At 33.9% G+C, this 22,827-nt stretch overlaps 2 protein-coding genes across 3 annotated transcripts in view; both read right to left on the reverse strand.

Annotated features, from left to right (window-relative positions):
- Positions 1-7,014: 7,014 nt before the first annotated feature.
- On the reverse strand, positions 7,015-7,971 carry LOC135438334 (uncharacterized). The gene has a single exon (XM_064696617.1). The coding sequence runs from the start codon at positions 7,831-7,833 to the stop codon at positions 7,150-7,152; it is 684 nt and encodes a 227-aa protein (XP_064552687.1). The 5' UTR covers positions 7,834-7,971; the 3' UTR covers positions 7,015-7,149.
- A 3,296-nt stretch (positions 7,972-11,267) lies between these two features.
- Ace (Acetylcholine esterase) overlaps positions 11,268-22,827 on the reverse strand; it is a 54,533-nt gene continuing 42,973 nt past the window's right edge. Inside the window, exon 10 of one of the 2 annotated variants that reach the window (XM_064696529.1) lies at positions 11,268-11,813. In XM_064696529.1, coding sequence (XP_064552599.1) covers positions 11,740-11,813 — 74 coding nt within the window. In that variant the 3' untranslated portion in view covers positions 11,268-11,739. Of the gene's footprint in view, positions 11,814-17,160; positions 19,103-22,827 lie in introns of those variants that run through there. The other variant, XM_064696528.1, reaches the window with a different exon arrangement.

A 22,827-nucleotide genomic window follows, 5' to 3' on the forward strand; every position in this document is an offset into this window, starting at 1 on the left:
CTAAAGCCTTGCTCTCATATCCTAACTAATGTTAGTCTTAAGGCTATCTTTCTTGATTAAAGGTCCTTCTCTTTAATTAAGACGGTAAAAATATTGATATCGGTCCGATCGGAATGAATACATCATATAGCTCCCATAACGCGATTGGTAGTAAAATTAACTACATTATTTAAAGATATTTTTACACATAATTATAAGCTTGACCATGCCCCTATCATATCAGGGACTACCTTATTATATAGCTTGTATAAAAATACTTTAAAATATTGAAAAATAATAAATGTTAAATTTATTTAGACACTTGTAAAGTGTTTTGTTTTGCTTTAGAAAAGTGCATTTAATTTATTTAACTTAATTAAAATAAAGCTTAAATATTGCTAGTTGCTGTGGCTGGTAGCTCTCGAAAATGATTGTGTTCTTTTAAAATTGCCGGCGAAAGACATTGATTGAACTTTATGTTGATCAGGCTACAGGCTGCAGCTGGCTGGCTTGGGGCAACAATCACTTGAGCTCTGCTGCTGCTGCTGTTGCATGTGGGGCGTGGCATTTGGGTAGCGCTGAGTTAAACTTAAAGGGGCAGCGCATGGCCTGCGGCCAGGAGCTTCGATCATTTCGCGTATCATTAAAAGCCAATAAAAACACCCAATTAAATATGAAAAAAATAAAAAAACCGAAAATGAAATTAAAAAAACGTAAATTCAAGCGAGAACAAATCCCAATTGAGCCTTTCACCTGGCTACCAGATAAACGGAGGAGTACGGGGCCGAAAATATAGTACGACATGGTTACCTACAGATACTCGCAAATTGGACCAGATTCGGGTTTCCGCTTTAGCACCGAGCTGGCGAGCTTGCAAACTGGCGAACTGGACAATCGGGCAATCGGGCGACACGGCTTCTTGCCAAAATAATTACGCGTACAAAGCCATTAACAAGTACAAACGATTGCGCCGGCTACAGCACGGTGCAGATCTTGGCCCGGTTGGCAACTGGTTTCGCTTGGGTCCTGCCCGCTCGAATGCCACACATGACGTTTGGATTGCGATCGCGGCGCAGAGCCTTGCCACCAGCAGCAGGGGGAGTGGGGTGGGACAGGCAGGCTGGGGGCAGGGGGCAGGCAGCTGACGTCTCAGCTGCACAACTGATTTATTTTATTTCACAAAAACTACATAAATATTAAAAAATTATGCGCTACAGAAATATGAAATAAACATGTGTAGAGGTGTAGGTTTATATGTGTGCTGCTGCTGCTGATGCTGCTTCTTCTTTGTTTTTATGTACTTTAATATTTTGCTTCTTCGGTTTTTTACGTGTTTTATCTTCATTTTTACTTTTTGCAACTTGTTGTGCCTGTTGTTTTCGAATGCTAGTTTACATTTCCTACTTAGCCATCCACTTCATTACGTTTTATTTGCGCTTAAGCAATACACTCACACACACACACACACACACACAGACATATCTGCAGCTAAAATTTAAACAAACATTATTGACCTTCAATGCCGGCGCCTGTCCGGTCTCAGCTACCCAGCCCATGCCATTCGATTCTGAGTGTTTGCATTTGTATCTGTATCTCAGGCTCTATGTATCTGTATCTGCAGCTGTGTGCGCCATAGTGTGCGTACATTTATACGCATGTTCGGCCAGCAAAAAAGTGAAAAAGAATATTTTAAAAAAAAAATGTATTTAAGAAATAAAAAAGTTAACCAGCAGCTCATTTAACTCAGCATCTGGCTGTTATCGCCTCCTGTTGTTGCTTTGCTGTTTTATGACTCAATTTATTGTCTTTGTTGGTGCTACGCGTGCTGCGCATGTTGTATTCAGTTGCCACCCACCGGCAGCAGTCAGCACTCACCACTCATTCATTCATTCCATTCACTCATTCGTTTGTTCATCCTAGCAGCTACATGTGTCTTAAATAACGGAAGCAAAAAAAATTAACAAAAGAAAAAAAACTTGTTTGCATCGCCATCCTGTCAATATCCATTTATAATCGCTAACTTTCCAGCATTACTAGGAAATTGTCTGCATAATATCTGAAATAGCAGTCGGGTGCAAACGACTGCGTAATACTCGCCCAATTATTTTATTAAGATAAAGCAAGAGTATAGAGTATTTATATATATATATATATAATTTGTTTGTTTTTTATGCTCGACTTGCCATGCTTACAGTGGGCCAGATAATCTTTACACTTTATCTGAAGTGGGCATACACAAGTATATATCCCAAACTCTAACTTTAAATGATCCAAACAAGAGTGCTCTAGTCGAGAGAGCCCGTCTAGGGGATACCCCAAACCTTTATCTACCAATTCCAAACGCAGCTAGCTGTAGGAGTGGGGGTGGCGGTAGCTATAAAATGAAAGATATTTGATCTGTATATTCTTTTTAAGAAGCTAAATGTTAAATTTCGACTCAGGAATTAAAAAGAAAGTGCATTTAGATGGAGGGATGGACTGGCTGCAAGCCAGTATACTCTGTTTTCAGTTCATGAACGAGCATAAAAACTGACTCATGCAAAGCACTTTGTAAAGGTTTTTTAATTAAGCAAACACATTTGAATGGAATTCCCGTCAACTGAGTCAGAATAAAAAGCGGCCCAGTTACATTGAAAGCAGTTCAACGTGCCTCCACTATCTATAAGGCCAACCAAGTCATATGGGTAACAGAATATTTCCATTTGATGTTACAATAACTAAACGACCTCGTTCGTTTTGCTGATAATTTCTCTAATCGTACAATTTGTTAGTGCAAAATATTTGCGCACTTTTGTTTATCTCTGACATCGGTTTGCGGAACTACTTGCACTATATGTATGTGTAGATATCATATTGTCATTTATCAACAATTGCATTGCCAGAGGGTGCGGGTGCGGGGTCTGGGTCGAGGGCGGATGCAAGTGGTCACATCAGTGTCACTCAAAACGTTGGCGCATCCTTGTTGCCTGCAGCGCTTCCGGCGCCCCATCAATCTTTCACAAACTTTGCAACTGGCCCCACCCACTTAAACAGCCCGTTTTCATATCAGAGTTGAGCATAACTGGTTTAGTAACTATTTTTCGCAACTTGTGTGAAATTTTATGATATATAATCAAATAAAAAACTAAATAAATAAATAAAAATCAAATTTAAATTAATGAGTTAATATATTTAAGTTTTTCCATAATTCAATCAATACAAAATGCAATAAATAAATAAGCAAAGTTATATATGCAAAATCAAATTATTCCCTCCAAATAAATAAATCTTATTATAAATTATTCTTATAATCTATTCAGGCGCTTTTTAGCTCAAACACAGATTCAAAAATTGGCACATTTTTCTATATAAATAAACTAATTTTTGACCTGACATACTTACTGATTGATTGATTAAGGATTAAAGCAGAACCCAAGCCTTTAAAGATAGAAAGCTGCATTTTTTACTGAAGTTTGTCTTTGGTTTAAAAGAGAGCACTAAAAAGGGGTTTTGGAAAAATATTACCTCCAAATGAGACAAACGGGGCTCAGAGTTTGTTTAAAAAACAACAACAACAAGCCTCCTCAGCTAACATATGTAAGCGTCGAACTAACAATCAAGAGATCGCCGGATCAAACTCAGCAGATAAGTTAAATGTGTTTATTTATTTATTTTATTTGAAGTAAGACAGATAAATAATATTTTTATATATTTAATAACCAACACAAAAAAATTGTATACCAAATTTTAAAATATCCAAAAGAAATATGATAATATAATTTTTTATTTTTTATAGATTTTTGTTTTTGTTAAATTATCGTGTGGTTCAGTTATCAGCTCAGGTGTTTTTCAAGCAACATATTTAGTTTTAAGATCGGTTCATATTAAGAGTTAAATTATAATCCCGTGCTCGATCGAGTAGGATTAAAGATCGGCTTGCCGCAAACAATAAAATATATATATACAAAAAAAAAATGATTTGCTCCCAGAGTGTTTATAACTAAGCAATCCAACAAAATAGCTAACAAAAATAAACAATTATTAACAAAAATTATGGATGTCTTAATCAATTTAGATATATTTCAGCAAATTCTCAACAAGTACGTATATTATTAAGCTTTCTAATTGACTAAAAACAGCATTTTTGTAATAAGGAAATAAATTAAGAAAAGTGTAAAGTGTATATGTATATTAACTGACTAGGATGGGTTCGATATTATAATAGCTTAATCACTGTAATACACCACAATTGAGTATAAGTCACGGTTAACAAACCGAATGCTATGTAAATGCGGCTCATCTCCATTTCATGGGATGACAAAACACTTCCATAACATTTCAATCTGTGCACTTGACGGCTGCGATGCCAACGACTGTTATTAAATATTATTAATTACAATTGAGACTCGACGCAGCAACAACAATTTGACAGCAACATAATTAAAATGTCATATACAGTTGTTGCCGTTGTTGTTGTTGATGTTGTTGCTGTTGTTGCTGTTGTCTTATAGAGAACATGCGCGTGAGACTGGCCCATTAACCAATTGTTGCATCTCAATTCGTAGCCGAAACCCATTTCGAATTCAATTCAAAAACTGTCTACAGCACCTATATTGAATATCAATTCACCAGCTATAAACAGTCAAACAAGTGCAATAAAGTTTAAACTTAAATGGGGTGTGTTTAAAGATCGAAGCCAAAAAAAAAATAAAAATAAAGCACGCACAATAAAATAAAACATCATCTAAGCCATGTCGAACATGTTTGGCTGAACGCATGAATGAAATGACCATAAACAAATATAATTTTCATTTGAGAAACGTTTTGATTCTTATGCTAAACTGATTCATATGCTGATCAATCTGCGCATGATATATGCACACACACATGCACACACACGTGCTCATAAGTAGTTTGCATATTGATTTTCGCTGATATGGATGCTGCCTGCCTGGGCTATGTTGCCTTTTGATACCCTGTAGCCATTGGTTTGGCTAAAAAAGTCTTATGTAAATGTATATGACAGCCAGATCAAATTAAAATTAAAATAAGGATATCAGAAAAAATTAATTTTAAAAAAATTCATCTTTGTTATGAAGATAAAATCGAAAAAACTTCTAATTATAATAATATTACAATTAATATTTTTAAATATAACATTTTAATAATTTCTATTAAAATTTAATAAATATTTTATTATATTATATATATTTATTTTTATCTGACATTTTTATTTAAAGAAAAGTGCTAATTGATCTAATAAAGTTGTTTTTATCTATATGAGCTAGTCTTTAAATTCTAAATATATATTCGAAAAATCCCACTTCCTTCCTTTATTCTATAGCTTCTTATTCAGTCAAATAAAGATGTTGATCTAATTCGATAAATATAAATGCTAAACAAGCTATACAGACTATCTATATTTAACTTTGGATGCATGCACTCATTTTCTTCATAGCCCAGAAGTTAATTAGGATTCAGGTTTCCTGAGGCTGAGGCCAGGAGAAGCACATAAAGTGGACAAAGGCAGTTCGCATATTAATTACGGCAGGTCGACGCTGAGTAGAGGGTATCTCCTGGTCAGGCAGCACAGCACGCTGATTTGTTTGAACTTATGCCGGCACAGAAATCGAAACTCTATATTGAAACGGGCAGTGAAACATCGCAACATCGCACATGCGCATCGGACACATGCGCAAAACACACACCTTCATTAATTCGCTTTTTGGTAGCCAAGTGATTTTCATTAAAAAGCCGTCAGCGTACAATAAATTTTGAGCCGATTTTTTCCTTCTTTTTTTTTTTGTATGTGTTTGCGTTTTTTGCGCCAAGCTGGGCGCTGATTTTAGCTGGCTCTTTATACAATACATGTAGTTGGCTTCATTATGGCCGAGATCGCCGAATGTATTTATTTAGCGCAGCGACAGGCGACAGAACATAATTCCAATGCTCTTTATCGCGCCGCGCAGATCGATCGAATCTATATGTATATATTGAATATAAATATATATTTGCTTATATTTGATTTATGTGGCATTTGGGTTGTGGCTTTGGCTGCATGTTTGGCTTGTTATCTGTATCAGCGCGCATTTGAACTCGAGTCGAACGGGCCGAACAACTTAATCAAAGCAAAAGATGGTCGCGCATAATTTATCAACTGCTGTCAGCCGGAAAAGATAAACAACATCACATAACCAAGCTTTGTGTATATAATGCCATATACAAAATACACTAATTAACCAACTATTATTGCCGCCTGTCTAACGGTTCCCAGCCAAAAACGCTCGTGGTGGTCTCCGGGCGGGACCAGCTCTTCCATTGATACTCGACACGGTCGACAGTCGCTCGCCTTGAGACTGGCTTGAAACCCCGAGACTTGGAGCTGACAGCGGCAGCCACTTTGCGTTCTATTTAATAACTTAATCATATTGTTATACAACTTACTTAAGCCAGAAGCACATATATATTATGTCTTATCTATGTGTATTATCTAGCCGATTGTTTTCTATGTTCTACAGATACCCACAGACTTAACTTTGTAGCAAAGGTCACGGATGGCCTAAGCTCTGCGGAAGTTTCAGCCAAAGCAGTGCGATCGCATTTAAAAGATATGAAATCATAGGTCAACTATTTATTTAATTATCACTACTAACAGCTTCCAGGTTAACTTAAATTACAGTTAAAATGCATTTTAATAATTTTAACTAACTATAAAGGCAAAAGTATGAAAGGAATATTCAATTTAATTTGGAAAACCGCATTTCTTAAATCCAGCTCAAACCCTAAATAACAATGTCAAATGATTTTACCAACTCGTGACAAACTTATTAACATAGCTGATGAAGCTATTGCCAACGAATATTGTGCTAAATTTTATTAATATTATTAATAGCCGCTGTGAACTGAAATGAATTGAACTACAAGTTGTCTTCGAAACCAGTTAACCCGTTGTTCATTATTATAGCCATATCAGCGGCAAGCGCGTCCAATGCCAACCATTTTTTATGCTAAACACCGCTTAATTCTAGCCGAATTACGAATTATCGATTGTATAGCTTTTTATGTGTTTGTGGGGCATATATTTGTTCGGGAACAATACAATTTTGATCACAGATTACAAATTAAAGTCATACAGATTAAAGACCAAATAATTGTTGTTTAGCTAAGACCCACAAGTATTCGCCAGAGGTCTCAAATATGACCAACGGGTGCGTCGCATCCGGTGGTGGGATTTGCCTTTTTTATGGCATCGACCGCAAGGAGAACCCCTATTAATCCAAAGCCTGCCATATAATAGATGTACATCCAATTCTCATACGATCGGTCAAAGAAATAGGGAAATCGGATAACCTCCTCATTTCCATATTTGCCTGGTGTCATCGCATGACCTGCCGGCAGGAGACGCACCCCCCTTGCCTTGATTAGCAACGACCGCTTGTGCAGAATGGTGGAGCCCGCAAAGCTGGGCACATCGTGTCCGAATTGCTTGTACCGCATGGCCGCCTGATACTTGACCCAGGCCTTGTGCACATTCTTGTTGGTATAGCTGCTGTCCATGGGCGGCACCATACGGAAGCGCGTCTTCAGGCGATTGTTGTAGTGTTCGCGTGAGGCCCGCTTGTAGAGGATCTTGTAGGCCTCGCACACCTTCACAAACTCATCGGAGTCCCGAGTGTGGCTATTTCCATCGGGATGGTATTTCTTCGATAGTTCGATAAAGGCGCGTTTGATCTCCTGTCCACTGGAATTGATGGGTACCTTTAGCACATCGTAATAGCTGCGCGAGGGGGGCAGCATGGTGTAGCCGTATCTGGATTGATAGGTTGCCATACGCCGCATCGGACTGATGGTATTCGCCTGCACTCTTCTTAGCATTATTTTTTTTTAAACAATTTTTACTGAATACCAAAACGAACTAACACATACAATTTTCCAATTCCGCTAAAAAGAGATGTATTCCAATTTCCTTATACATAAACTTTAAAAATTGACAAGTTTAGCTAATACTGCTGTAAAAGCGCGTACAAATTAAAATAAACTAAAATGTTACCGAAACAGAAAAAAAATAACAAAAACTATACAATTCACATGTAGAACATGAAGAAACAAAGATTACTTGATTAGAAATAAAACAACTCGACAACTTACTCAGTTCCTGGCAGCGGTGGCATACTTAGCACCAAGTTTGAGGATCGAACCCCTGTGAAGAGTTAACTTTAATATTTTAGCAAAGGGAAGAAAGTGGATCCAACTCCCGACTAAGCGTGAAATACGTTTGACAGGGCTTAGGTGGATATGTATTTATATATATATTTATATAGCCTGAACTATATCTACTCACTTTTCTGCAAAATGTATTGTGTGCTCTAAAACTACTAAAGTATGTTTTTTTTAAAAATAAATAAATATCTAAATAAAAATATATAAAATATATAAATCAATAAACTATTGAAAAAACAAAGACTACGTGATTAGAACTAAAGCAACTCGACAAATTATTTAGTCGCAGGCAGCGACGGCACGCTGAGCGCCAAGTTCGAAGATCAAACCCCCGTAAAGAATTAATTGAATTATTTTAGCAAAATAATGAAACTGGTTCCAATCCTTGATTAAACCTGGATTGTGTTTGGGCTAAGGTGGATATTATATACAGCTTAAACTATATTTCATTCATTTCATTTCATTGTATGCCAAAGGTATATTTTTTAAAGTAAAAGTCTATATCTTTAAAAAAAATATATATACAAATAAATATATAAATAACTATTGTTATTCTGAATTACAGTCTTAGATAGTGAGTCAACGGAACTTTTGTCGGACGATCAGAGCACGTCTCACTTACCCACCTACAGGGACAGGCGTTCGAAATTGGCTTATGGAGCAACAAACGATTTTTGTCAACACGTTTAAGCCTCGGCCCTGGCCACAATGTGTAACAAAATGGTCAAGATCAAATAGTTGGCCTAATATTTATCTGTTGTTATGACCTTAGGACAGGTGCCAACGAACTTGGCAATGAATCTCAATCAAATCCAGTCCAATTCTGAGCATGTGCCGCACTGTATTTGGACAGGCCCATATGCCTGTTAACGCCAATATTGACCCAGAAATGAGAGGCGTGGGCGGGCGACGTCATTTTGCGCAAACTTGTCTCGGCCGCGTCAGATAAACAATTCCATTGAACTTGGTTTTCACAGCGAATGAGCAATTGCTGTCGTAGTCGCTGTCAAATAATATTTACAAATATTATTATCAAAACTTTTAATGAACAGCCGAAAAGCGTTTGACAATTTCACGCGAATTTCAATGGCAGCAAAATATTTGCACAGCCAAACACATGAACTTACGTATAAATTATAAATTTATCAAGTTACTCATTAAATTTACATTTAGCTGCATTCTTCCAGCTCATTCATAAAAAAAATACAAAGCTAGAGAGAACCCCAATTAGTATGTACATAAATAAAATCTCAAATAAATATATTTTATTGTTCATTAGAAATGATAAAACTTTGCCATTTCATTGCGTCGAGTCTTGATTCTTTGAATCTTAGCATCACGCCTGCTAATTGGTAAGAGCAAAGCGCTATCTCTTTGTAGCGTGGCACATTTGACACCTTGGCTCAGTTGGCCGAGCTTAGCACCACTGTGCGTTGGCCATAAACCATCAACTGATCATATTCAATATGTTAATTGATACTAAAAATCAAGAGAAAAAATAAAATAAAACATAATCAAATAAACTCCAATGAACAAAAAGTTGGCATTTAAAAATTGAACAGTCTCCAGGCCCTGGACCAAAACCCCCCCAAAGCCCAACGACAGAGCTCGAGCCACAGCCACAGCCACAGCCAGAACCAGAACCAGAGCCGGTGCCAGACCCAGTTTTAGCCCAGCACAAGCGCTTAGCGAAAGCTCTGACCAAAATGCAAAAGAAGCAACAATAATTAGAAACAGGTTCTATTGTAAAACTAGCTGGAGAGCTTCATAATATAAAGCCAATCCGAAGATATACGATATGCGACAACTGGTGACTGGTTGTCTCCGCCGAACGCTGGCTCATTTGTCTAATTAAACATTAAATGATATTCATCGAGTTTTTTGTTTTTATACTCTTCTTCGTTTTTGAACCCACTGCAGAGCGTATTATAGACTTTGACATCAACTATTCGTCTCCGACACCACAAGCCTGTTTCCTTTCAATCTGTCGAATTTTGTATTGTTTTATAACGTATCCATTTTTGCCTATTCCAATATAAATAAATATAATAATAATAGTTATAAAAATAATTATACAAATAATAAAATAATAATAATACTTTTGGGCTCATGATAACAATAATAATAATAAAAATAATAATAATAATATTAATAAAAAAGAAAATAATAATCATAAAAAAAACAATAATAATGCTAATAATAATAATATATTGGAAGCAAAATATGAAATAAAATTGTTTTCACTGTTTATCTTAACGAACCCGGACCTCGAGCCAGCTAACAAATATTATAAATGATAATAATAATGAATAAAATTGTTTCATTTCTGATTTTAACAAATTAAACCCTCACCTCAGACTCCACCTAACTAATCATTTTAAAAATGAAAGGGTCGTCAAAATGAGCATTTAATAGTTACAATTTTAAGAAATATTCACAATAGTAATCATATTAATAATAATACAATATTTATAATATTGTTAATACCAACATAGTAATAATAATATTAAAAATAATAAAAGTAAAAATAATTCAACATTTTCTATATAAAAATACTTTTTAATAGTTTAGCAAAATATTAGAAAGGGTATTTAATATTCGGGTTGTGATGCTTTCTGTTCTGTATTCATTTTTAAAACTATTTTCGTATTTTTTGCTTTTGATTATTTTCATTTTGTCTAAAAGTTTTCTGCATCTGCTGACGGTCTGTCTGGTCTGTCATTAGATTTTAATGTTGGGTCAATGGACACAGCGCTTGACTCCAGACGCTAGACGCTCTGCAGGGGCATGGTTTATCGATTCGATTTGCTTGGCCTTTAACCAATTTAAATTATTCATGTGTCAAGTTGAAGGCTGCTTTTATGCAGCCTTTTGCGTGTAAACAGCATCCATTCAGTCAACTTCTTTGAGCGTTAGATTATCTTTTCGATTGTGCTGCGGTTCTTTCATTTAAAGCTGAGTATGGAATGAACAAAACCGGCTAGAAACGGAAATACACACTCCCAAAATTTGATTTTTTTCTCTAGATTATTAAGCACATAAGAATCGCTGTTAAACCTTTAAAGATTATTTGCTTTAATAAAGAAAATAGCATTTGTTTTTTTCATGTTTCGAGTGAGCTACATGGTTCAAGTGTTTAGTTGTACATAGTTAGTTAGCTTGTTAGTTAGTTGTGATTCGATTTGTGAGGGTGTCCAGCACGCTGCTCTCAACTCAATTCAGCCTTCGTTCGCAAATATATTCGCACTTAAATTCGTTTAGATCTTTCCATAAATATCCAGTTCTTATAGCCTATATAGCTATGCTGCTTATTGTCTTTGGCCAGTTATTGGCCCTGCCTCAAGGTACCAAGTTTTTATCTAGTATATTTCAGTTTCCAACTGCTCACAATTTGCTATGCTCCCGATTCAGACTTTGTGTTGCTTAGTTTGGAAGTGTTTTGTGTTTTAGTTGTTTTTCTTTCTTTTTGTGGAAGTGTTTCGCTCAGTGTGTGTAGCTAGTTTTAGTTGAAATTTGTTTAGGGTTTAAAGTTAATTAATAGTTGAGTTGGGTCGACCACATTTAGCCGCTGATGAGCCAGGTTTTTAGATAGACAAGCGCCGAGGTGGCCACGTGAGTTAACTGCTGCGCAAATGCTGCAAGAGAAGATAGAAGATAGAACGTAAAGTTTATTAGATATGCCTGGGATTAAGCTCTTTTATGTACGGAAATAAAACGCCCGACAACGATGACTGCAATGCCAAGTAATTTACATTTACATTTTAATGCGGAGGCAGCCCCTAATGAAAATGCATCCATTTAAACCAACTCAACCTGTGCGCAAAGCCTGGCCAGATTTTACGACTCTTACGACTAACGAAATCGCGGACTGTAAAACTGTGTGGAGTCTCCGCACAAATTGACAAATGTTCTCGGCTTAAAGGGTTAGTAGCTGTTACAGGGATAGGGGTAGGGGTAGGGGCTCTCCCCTATTCATTTAAAACTTGAGTTGATTAATTGGGGCTTACGACGGCTGCATACGGAAGCTAATTGCAGTTGAATTTATGTGCATATTAAATAAAATATTCAATGCTTAACTAATGTGCATAAGTCGCCCATAAATAAGCGATTTTATTTGGTGTTTATCATTTCAGTTGTTTTCTTTCTTTCATTTTTTTATTATTGATTCCATGTAAAGTCGCATTGCCTAGTAATTAGCAGGCCATAAAGCGAGCTATTCAGCCAAGAGCTTCCTGAAATTATGAGTAATTGATGAATGCCACGAATCGCATTTATCATCTCTCAAGAGAGCTGCAGGTGAAATTGCCCGACTAGCAGATACCCAGTGCTGAACTGAAGCTGCAAACTATCCAACCTACTTTTATACACAAATACGCAGTAGCTGTGCTGTAGCATTCCCTAGCTTCACACTCTGCCACAAGCATTCTTGACTAACTTCGGTGCTTATAGTCCGATCTTTATGAACTTTCTAGGTATTAAATATTGCACCCAAAGGTGGGAGATTCCCAATACACAAGGCTCCAGTTTTCGAAATGAATTTTATTTTCAATTTTGTAGAGAACGGGGAATGTATCCAAAAAGTACATTACAATTCGGAAACATGCCAAGTTTAGCGATTCTAGCTATTAAAATCATCAAGTAAAGATGACAATATCTACTTTCATTATCGATATTTATTGATATCAGTAGAATAAGGCTAGATATAAAAAATATGATATTTGTTTTGCTGATGATATACGAGAATATACCAGCAAGACATGGCTAAACCGACTCCGCTCGTCGACCTGAACAGGAATATCCATTCTCTTATAAATCGAAGATGCTTCCTTCTACGTGTTGCATACATTTGCACAAATCCGTATACCCTTTATAACACATTTTCAACGGATTAATTAAGTGTTGTTTGTTTAATACATGATACATAAGTTTTATTTGACTTATATTCATCTTTTTTCGATATACAATATATTCGTATAATATAATTTCATTTAGATTTTGTTTCATTTTCATTTATAAATTTACTTTTGTTTACAATTTTCTTCATAGATTTTTTGTTTTTGCTTCCTTGAATTATAGAAAAACGTATTTAGCAATTGTTCATGATTGGTTTACATTTGGTTTTGTTTTCGTTTTTTACTATTTTCTTTCTTTGTGTTTTTTAGCAGAATTTACTTATATTTTTTTGTTAGATTACATATAGTATAATTTATATATATATATATAAATATTCAGTAAAATGATCCCTACTTTTTGTATGCTCATGACATAATTTTCTATATGTATTTATGTATCTTGTGTATACAGTGTATATTCTTCTTAGACATTAATTATATGCTTTGTGTGTGTGTTTGTGTGTGTATATAGGTATGTGTTTTCTTTTCCCATTAAATTTAAAGTAATTTCTGCGACAATAATAATTATAATTTAATCGTTCGACTATAGACACATACATAAACAAATGCATTTCCATAACTTTCTTAATATACAAATACAATTTTGCTGAACACTAAAGCGCCTCGCAAAGGATACTCAATTACAATCAACTAAATGGGAGCTGCCATATAATATCTGTGTAGATAATTACATACATATATAGTTTTCTATGTTTGATTTATTTTCTTCGTTTTCGATATATATTATTTCTATTCGTCAAATCGGAATTACGACAATTATTATGCTGAGCTGCTGAGTTAAGAGGTTTTATTTTATTTTACTTTATTTTGTTTTTAAGGTAAGTATTGTGTGTTATTTGTAGAAATAAATCTATTATTAACTTTGGGGTGGCAACTACTAGCAAAAAAATACGGTAAATTTTATATATATGCTTGCATTTGTGTGCATAGTTAGTTGAACAAATTGGAACTTAGGAGCAGACTTGAAAATAGGATACGATAATAAATAAAACATATCAAAATTATTGGCATGATAAAAGCTCTATTTGGCTTTATTTAGTCGTGAATGTTTACACAACATAGTTATTATGCTAATATTTAAATTAGGTAATTTCCATTTTTCATTTTCATTTTTATTTATTTTTTTGTCTATGTTTGGCTTTTATTACCACTAACAAGTAAGAACACATATTTAACCACAATTTGTTTTTTTGTTTTCTTTTTTTAGCAACACTTTTACACAGTTACAGTTACAGTTATATATATTTGAGTTGCGTTTCTAATTAGCTGCTTAATTTTTACAAATTGCCTACTTAAAAAGTCATAAATCAGAGCCTTACATTTGCAGCTTTAATATTATAATTACATAATTAATTCATTTATTTCGCAATATTGATTTTATTTTGTTGAATTCAGTAATTCACAAATTAATAATTATATAATTAAACTAAATAAACAATAGGCCATATGTTGATATGTATTTGATTTTTACACTTTTTAAAAAAAACCGTGCTCAAACTTTATCAAACTTGCTTTTACATTCGTTAAGTGTAAGTAAATTTTTTTTTGTGAATATTTTCTATTTTTATTATTATTATTCTTTTATCGTTTAGCTTATTGGTTTTAGTATTTTTCTGGTATATACTATGTGTGAGTTATATGCAGTATTGTTCTATTATATAAGTGTTTGGTATGTTTAATCCTCAAATGCATTTCTGTGCTTGGCTTTTAACATTGTGTATGTGTGTGTTTGTGTGTGAGTGTATTTTTGAGTATTTCTTCTTCTTTTTCTAAGTATTTCTGCATTGATCGCAATCAACGTTTAACATGCATTGTACACTTGTCGTCTACCATCTAGAACCGTGTTTTTTATTATCAGATGTCGTAGCTGATATAATTAGTAACGTTTTCTTAATACAATAAACCCAAAACTGAACATTGTATTTGTATTCGAGAGAAACTAAAAACCATTAAAACAACTTAAGAACATTGACTATATCTGCATTTCTTTAAGTTATTTTATTGTTTTTCCTATAGACGCTTAACTAATATAAGTCGGATATGGTTTTTGCACGGGGAAGAAAGAGCTTGAAGTGTGTGTAGTTTCTATGCAGTATGTTTTTTTATGTATGTTTGGAGTTTTGAATGTAAACAGCATTTAGTATATCCTTTATTTGCATTATTATCATAAGTATATGTTTAGTATAGCTATTAGCACTATAATGTATACTATATATAAATTCTTTTACAAATAGCAGACTACAATATCAAAAGCACACTGTGGATATATTTTGAGTGCTCTTCACTATTAATTATATATATATTTGTATATATATATATATATTAAACGTTTGGAAGAACGGCAACAGAAAATAAAATATTAAATTATATTTCAAATTGTTTTTTTCCTTTACCAAATTATTGTAGATGCGAGATGCGCGTGTGTGTGAGTGTGCGTGTGTGCGTGTGTGTCCTCATGTATATAAAAATTTAGATCTATAAGCATAACACTTGGAATTTGTCTCTCATTCGTTATCTCCTTTGCTTCTAAGGCGAAATATTATATTGTCAATTCTTTGGCTTGAGCCGAAAACCATGCAAAATGACAAAATATATATTTCTCAGTTGATCAGGGGGGTGGGGGTTGGGTAGGGAGGTTTAATGCAATGAAAATAGATATCAACAAAATCAAGGATATGCATACAACATTTAAATATTAAAATACTTTGCATTTGAACAATTTTTTGTTTACACAATTGTTTGAAAAGGCAAAAGGCATAATACACAGTAAATTCCTTATTTTTTTTACATTTATTACATTAAGTTCCTAATGCGTTCTACACATGAATAAATGGGCCGAGCGAATGCCACAAATAATGCCGAGTCCTTTTGGCATTGGAGGTGCACCGTATAACCCGGCCTTGCACCATTCGCTGGGCCGCACCTAGTACGGACACATACAGATACACATATGCCTACAGCAATTGGCTTCTCCGGGCACGATTTCCCAGCTGGAATACCAATAGAAATTCTCGAAAGATTGTGCATTTGTCTTGAAAGGGATTGGGCTTAGGCTAGGGGTCACTTTTTTACTCGTTTAAAGCTAATTTATTTGGAGTTAGTTTTCTTTTTTTTTAATTTGTTCAACTCTTGCCATACATTGTTTTCAACACGCAGTAAAAAATGTCTTATTTTTTTGGTTTTTTTTTTGGTTTAGGCTTTCATATTAATTTTTGATATTATTTATTAAATATTTTAATGCATTTGGTTTCAATACGGCTTGCCTTGCATGGTATAAAAATATAAATGTTCACATATACTTAAAAATCGTTAAGTTCTTACGCTTTCATCAAAATTGTTTTTCAAAAGTAATTGAATCGATTGATAATTTATAAAATTAGGAATGAGTTCATATATTATTGTTAATTTGTTATTTTTAGATACGAGTACGTGTGTTCTTCGCTTTTGCATTTATTATAATCATAGATTTCCATTTCCTTGTAGGGCAATGTTGAATTACTAAGCTAACTATTATTATTTTATTAGCTTTCAACTCTTTTTTAATATTTTTCCAATATATTCGGTATGCAGTTAGTTTCATAAGTGAGCTTTACTATCGTTGCTTGCCTTTTTGGTGTTCTAGTAATAGTTGCTGTTGTGTGTTCAGAAGGTTAACAGAATAGTTAATAGCTTAAATTAAGTGTGAGTCCAGCATTTGGCAGGTTGGTTCGACAGGAGCCACAAATACATACGTTTATGCAGCCATATCCCTTGCTAACCCAACCTTAATTATAAGTAGTTATGTATATAGTGTCCTAAGTAATTGTTATTCTCATTAAATTTCACATTGAATTTTCCCTAGTTGCTACAGTTGAAAGCGAACATCGCTCAAATAGGCTTGACATACATATAATATTCCACTTTTACTTACAGCTGTAAAAACAATACATAATATTCAATTATAATTGTTTTTATTCGATTTTTCTTTTTGTATTTTTTTTAAGATATACATTTATGTACTCGTAGATGTAAGAACAGTTACTGCTCTTTGGTTTCGTCTTAATATATATTTTTATTAATTGTTCGTCTGTTCTTTATAAGTCCAATACTTTTTATTTTAGCTGCATGCTGTGTATGTTTTGTGTCTGTATATTTCATAATAGTTTTTTTTTTTAATAATAAAAATAACTTAGTTTATATCAGTGTGGCTTAGGTTAGTTAATTTCGAAAAATGTCCGCTCTCAATAGTTGTTAATACGAGTACTGATATGCCCTTAAGACTTATGATTCATTCTAATTGCACTCAATAAGATCCCATACGTACGTACACTGAGCTATGTAAGTATGCATATGTATTATATTTGCTTACGCTGCTTTGACAATTACTTTGATTATTATAATTAATTTCTTTCGTTTATATTTATTTGAAATATTTTTATTTATAGATATAGGCATACCAAACTTCAACATACAGCACATTTGTATTTAATTTTTATTTAAATTAAGTTTTATTTCTGGTTCGAATTTAGCTAAGTGTATAAAACTTTTAATTATATCCATTTACTTGATTTTTTGTTGTTGTTCTCACTAAGCCAATTTGTAAAACGTTTAGTACAAATGCAATAATACATGTACATACATATATGTATACTATATATATATAGATGTATTACATTTATTGTATATATATTTGTTTATATAATATATACTGATATGTTTTGCCATTTAATGTTTCAATAGGTTTCCTACAAACTTTATTTCAATTTATATTCATTTTTTTGACCGATTTGGGCTGCTTATTACAAAAAATTTGCAATTCTCGTTAAAACTCTCACATCGTTTTAATAATACAAATTTACTTATGTTTTTCATTTTTGTTGCTGTTTTTTTTTTCAAATTTTTGTTGTCATAAGAACATTTTTGGTGTGCCCAAAGTGAAAACAATAAAATACCGAGAGAGAAAAAATACTGTATATGCCAAATATTGAACCATTCCCAACACAAATCTGAAACCAGTTTCATTGTGAGGGGTGGGAGCTATCATAAAATCGAAAAAACTCTATAGCATACTCGACATTCCAAAAAGTTTTGGGATTACGGCCTGGGCACAGACTTGGACCCATGCCAGCTGGCAAAATACGCGTTCTCTGAGCGAGTGGGTTTTTTTTTTTTTGTTTTTTTGTATTTGCAATTTGTGTTGTTTTATGCCCTGCTGGCTGGCATATGACAAACATTCAATTTATCAAAATCTTTGTTTTCGCTTGATTGAATTCTCGTTAGAATCAGTTATTTTATTGGGCTTTTGCCAATTTTCATTTTCGTACAAAGCAATTTGCGGCGTGCTACAAAAGTGTCTTCGGGTGTGTGTGTTTGCGTGTGGTTATCTATGTGGACTCTCTGGTTATCGGCTGGAGATTCGGAATGGAAGCGAGAGAGATCGGCAAAAGTCTCTGCCAATCGCTCGCTCCCACTCGCTCTCTCTCTCTCTTGGTTTTGATATGTGTGGGGCAAGCCGCGTGCAAAAGTTTCGTCCTGCTTGCTCCTGGCAAGTGGTTTAAACTAACAACTACAACAAATTTCACTTGCTGCCGCACGTTGCAGTTGCATGCAACACTAAATTCATTTACAAATGTTCAGCTGTGTGGGTGGCCAAGTATACAAAATCATGGCTCAAATTTTAAAACTCCAATTTTCTTCTTCTCTCTCTCTCTCTCTCTCTCTCTCTTTCTATTTCCTTTTCACTTTCCTATCTCTTTACATACTTGTATGACAATTTCACTTTCTAAATATTATAATATAAGTTTTGTGTTTGCTTTGCTTAAAGGGTGTTTGGTTGTTTGGGAGTTCTGGGTGTGCGTGTGTCTGTGTGTGTGGATGCTGTGGACTTATCGATGTGCTGTGATTACACTGCCAAAAATTCTTTTAGAAAACTCCTATAGTCCGCAGCACGGCACAAATGTAGAGCACCAGTCCGAGTCCCAGCAGCTGCATTCGGGGCGATATGGAAGCACTGCCCGAATCACAGTCCGAGCCTGAAAATAAGCGAGAGAAATGCGCGATTAATATACCTTCTATACGATCCATACATATGTACATGGTCGTTTTTTATTTGGGGGAAAATGATTTGATGGAATAAACGTATGGGGCGGTTCTGAAAAACGTATTCGCCATATTGGAAAGCAAGCCTGCAAACTCAACAAAAATATGTTTAATGGTTCGGTTCACGGTTCGAACCAATGACTCCTTCAATGGTTCGGTTCGTGAAACCAGGCCAAGGTTTAAAATTTTGCTCTATTTATATTAAAATGCAATACAAACAATTCAGTTTATTATATTATATATTTTTATTAAGCGCAATTGACTTTTTATATTTAAGGCGCAGAAACTTAAAACTTTGCAATAATATTTAAAATTATTTTTTAAATTTTTTGCCAAACCAAAATAAATATAGTTAGGTTCAGGTAAAGTTTCGTATTTTTTTTCTTCAACTAATCCCGTCTAAGGTTCGGTTCATGGTTATTAAAAATTTGAATTCCGACTTACAGCCTTGTTCTAAAACCAAGACTATTGCCTTCCACACCTGAAGGCCTTGTCTTGGTCAACGTAAAAGCAAAATCAACCTCTAGCTACCTGAGCTATAATATTTTGATTGAGATATTCGTAAGTATATATGAATAATCAAAAAGAAAAAAATGCCAATTATAGAAGTAAAGGAAAATAAGAAAAGAAATGCAAGCAGTTGACTTTTTGGTGCGATTTTTGGTGCATTGAAATCAAGAAATCGATATATCGATAAGTCGATAGATCGAGCAACTTAAACGAATTTCACGCGAACTTACCTTAACTAAAAGTCCTAGCAATTTGTCTGGTTTTGCGCTATGATTCTTTATGTTTTTATTTACGCATATCGCTTCATTATACAAAATACATTAAGATTTATAACCGCTTTGCGTGCTAATTCGCTTCAAACTTGTTCGTCAACAGCAGCTGAGCCAGCCGATCGAATTTCGATTTCGCACAAAACAACTCAAGATTGTCCAACGAGATATATAAACAGCGATGTCGCGATGTTCAACTGATCTAGCGGCTTATATATATATATATTCATATATTCATATATATATATATATATATACATGAAGATAGCAAACTTGACCTTTATTTCAGGCAAAAGTAAAATCTTAAAGACGGCCGGTATCTTTCAGATAGAAATGCCTCTCTATAAGGACTTGCAGCTAGCGGGTGTGTTTAGTTAAAGTGCATGTGCGGGTTTTACACAAATCAAAAGTTACTTTAAATTTTCTACTTGTAGGTAACAGAAATAAGTTTCAAAATAAAGCTGTAATAAATTTAAAATATGGACTAATACACCAAAACTTATTCTATAAATAAAATCAATGCATAAAATAAGGTGTATATGTTTGTATTAAATTCAAAATTTAATTGTATCTTTTGTATTTTCCCCGATAATATAAATTCAAAATCTATTTGTTTGTTTTATATTTGCCCTGATAATATCGAATCTACTTTAATGTATCTATATCTAAGCTACGCCAATAAATGTCCAGACAAATCTGCATTATTTGTATCTAATACAATCTTAGACACTTTTATTTATCTATATCTAACCAACATAAATAGAACTCTAAATCAACTGTGCATTATATTATCTCAGACATTTTTTTCTAAGTGTAGCTTTCAAATGAATCTGAAATTTTTGTATCTCTTAAATTTAAGACCATATCATTTATTAATATTCAAGCAACGAAAAAAACTTTCCAAACCATTATGCATTATTTGTATATTTTATACTTTTATAATTTTCCCTGATTATCTATCTATCTATCTAAGATAAATTTATTTATCAAAGACATCTTTCCAAACCAATCTGCTTTATTTGTATACCTTTTTTTTTTTTATTATTTTTGCCCTGTTATTTATATAGATACTTTAATTTATTTATATTCAACTTCTATCTAATCAACATAAGTAAATAAATAAAATAAAAATGTAAATACAATTTCTATTATTGCACCTTTTAGCTTCTGCCCTGCAACTATCTTAGATATCTATATCTATATCTGAGCCACACAAGCAAATTTGCATATCAAGCTTTCTGTTTCTTTGTATCTTTCGCCCTGTTAATAATATGAAATACTTTTGTTTTACTAATTGTCAGCAAAACATATTAATTTCTTAATCAAAATGTAAAAATAATAATTTTCAATATAAACAGTTAATGCATAATAGTATTTATGCAGTTGTATATATAAATGTATTTGTATATTTAGCTTGATTCCAATTTAGATACTTCTATTTACTATTTACTATTAGTATTTTATATGTTTGTATTTTGTGCTCGAATAATATTTTAAGATACATTTGTTTCCCTTAATGTGAGCATAACAAATAAATTACAAAATCTAGCTAAAACCATAAATCTCCAATAAAAATATAATTAATCTATACATATATAATAAATACATATATATAGATTTGTATCTTTTGCCCAGTTCAACCGCAGGGCAAGCATGTCGCGTGCATTTAATGCCCGCTAATTTGAATTTAAAAGGCTGACCAATTCGTAGATTTTATGCGCAGATAATCAAGAAATAAATTGGCACAAGCGAGCGCGACAAATACAAAAAAAAAAGATAAATATATAAAAGATACTAACAATGTGAACATTTGAAACACGTGTCGCTAAAAGCAGCGCAAATCAAACAAAACGTAACAGAGAAAAGACCAGGCCATAATAGCTTATACAAATGCAAAAGATACAAAGATACACACACTGCGTATCAACAACAATATGTATGGCAACAGCGCGTTTTGTGGGTATCGAGTATCGAGTATTGAGCATCGACTTCAGTCATCGGGCCTGAGTTACGACAAACGGCAATTGTCGCTACCCGCAGCTTTGTATCTGCAACTGTATCTGTATCTGTATCTGTATCTGTATCTGTATCTGTATCTGTATCTGTATCTGTATCTGTATCTGTATCTGTATCTCTAAATGTATCTCTGTATCTGTATCTGTATCTGTATCTTTATCTGTATCTCTGTATCTCTGTATCTCTGTATCTCTGTATCTCTGTATCTCTGTATCTCTGTATCTCTGTATCTCTGTATCTCTGTATCTCAGTATCTCTGTATCTTTGGTTATCGGCTGGAGATTCGGAATGGAAGCGAGAGAGATCGGCAAAAGTCTCTGCCAATCGCTCGCTCCCACTCGCTCTCTCTCTCTCTTGGTTTTGATATGTGTGGGGCAAGCCGCGTGCAAAAGTTTCGTCCTGCTTGCTCCTGGCAAGTGGTTTAAACTAACAACTACAACAAATTTCACTTGCTGCCGCACGTTGCAGTTGATACATATACAGAGATACAGAGATACAGAGATACAGAGATACAGAGATACAGAGATACAGAGATACAGAGATACAGAGATACAGAGATACAGAGATACAGAGATACAGAGATACAGAGATACAGAGATACAGAGATACAGAGATACCGAGATACAGAGATACAGAGATACAGAGATACAGAGATACAGAGATACAGAGATACAGAGATACAGAGATACAGAGATACAGAGATACAGAGATACAGAGATACAGAGATACAGAGATACAGAGATACAGAGATACAGAGATACAGAGATACAGAGATACAGAGATACAGAGATACAGAGATACAGAGATACAGAGATACAGAGATACAGAGATACAGAGATACAGAGATACAGAGATACAGAGAT

The sequence above is a fragment of the Drosophila montana genome, unplaced genomic scaffold, assembly GCF_035044405.1.
Source record: "Drosophila montana isolate Dmon_TW-CO22-7 unplaced genomic scaffold, ASM3504440v1 contig_3848_1, whole genome shotgun sequence".
NCBI classification, from domain to species: Eukaryota; Metazoa; Arthropoda; class Insecta; order Diptera; family Drosophilidae; genus Drosophila; species Drosophila montana.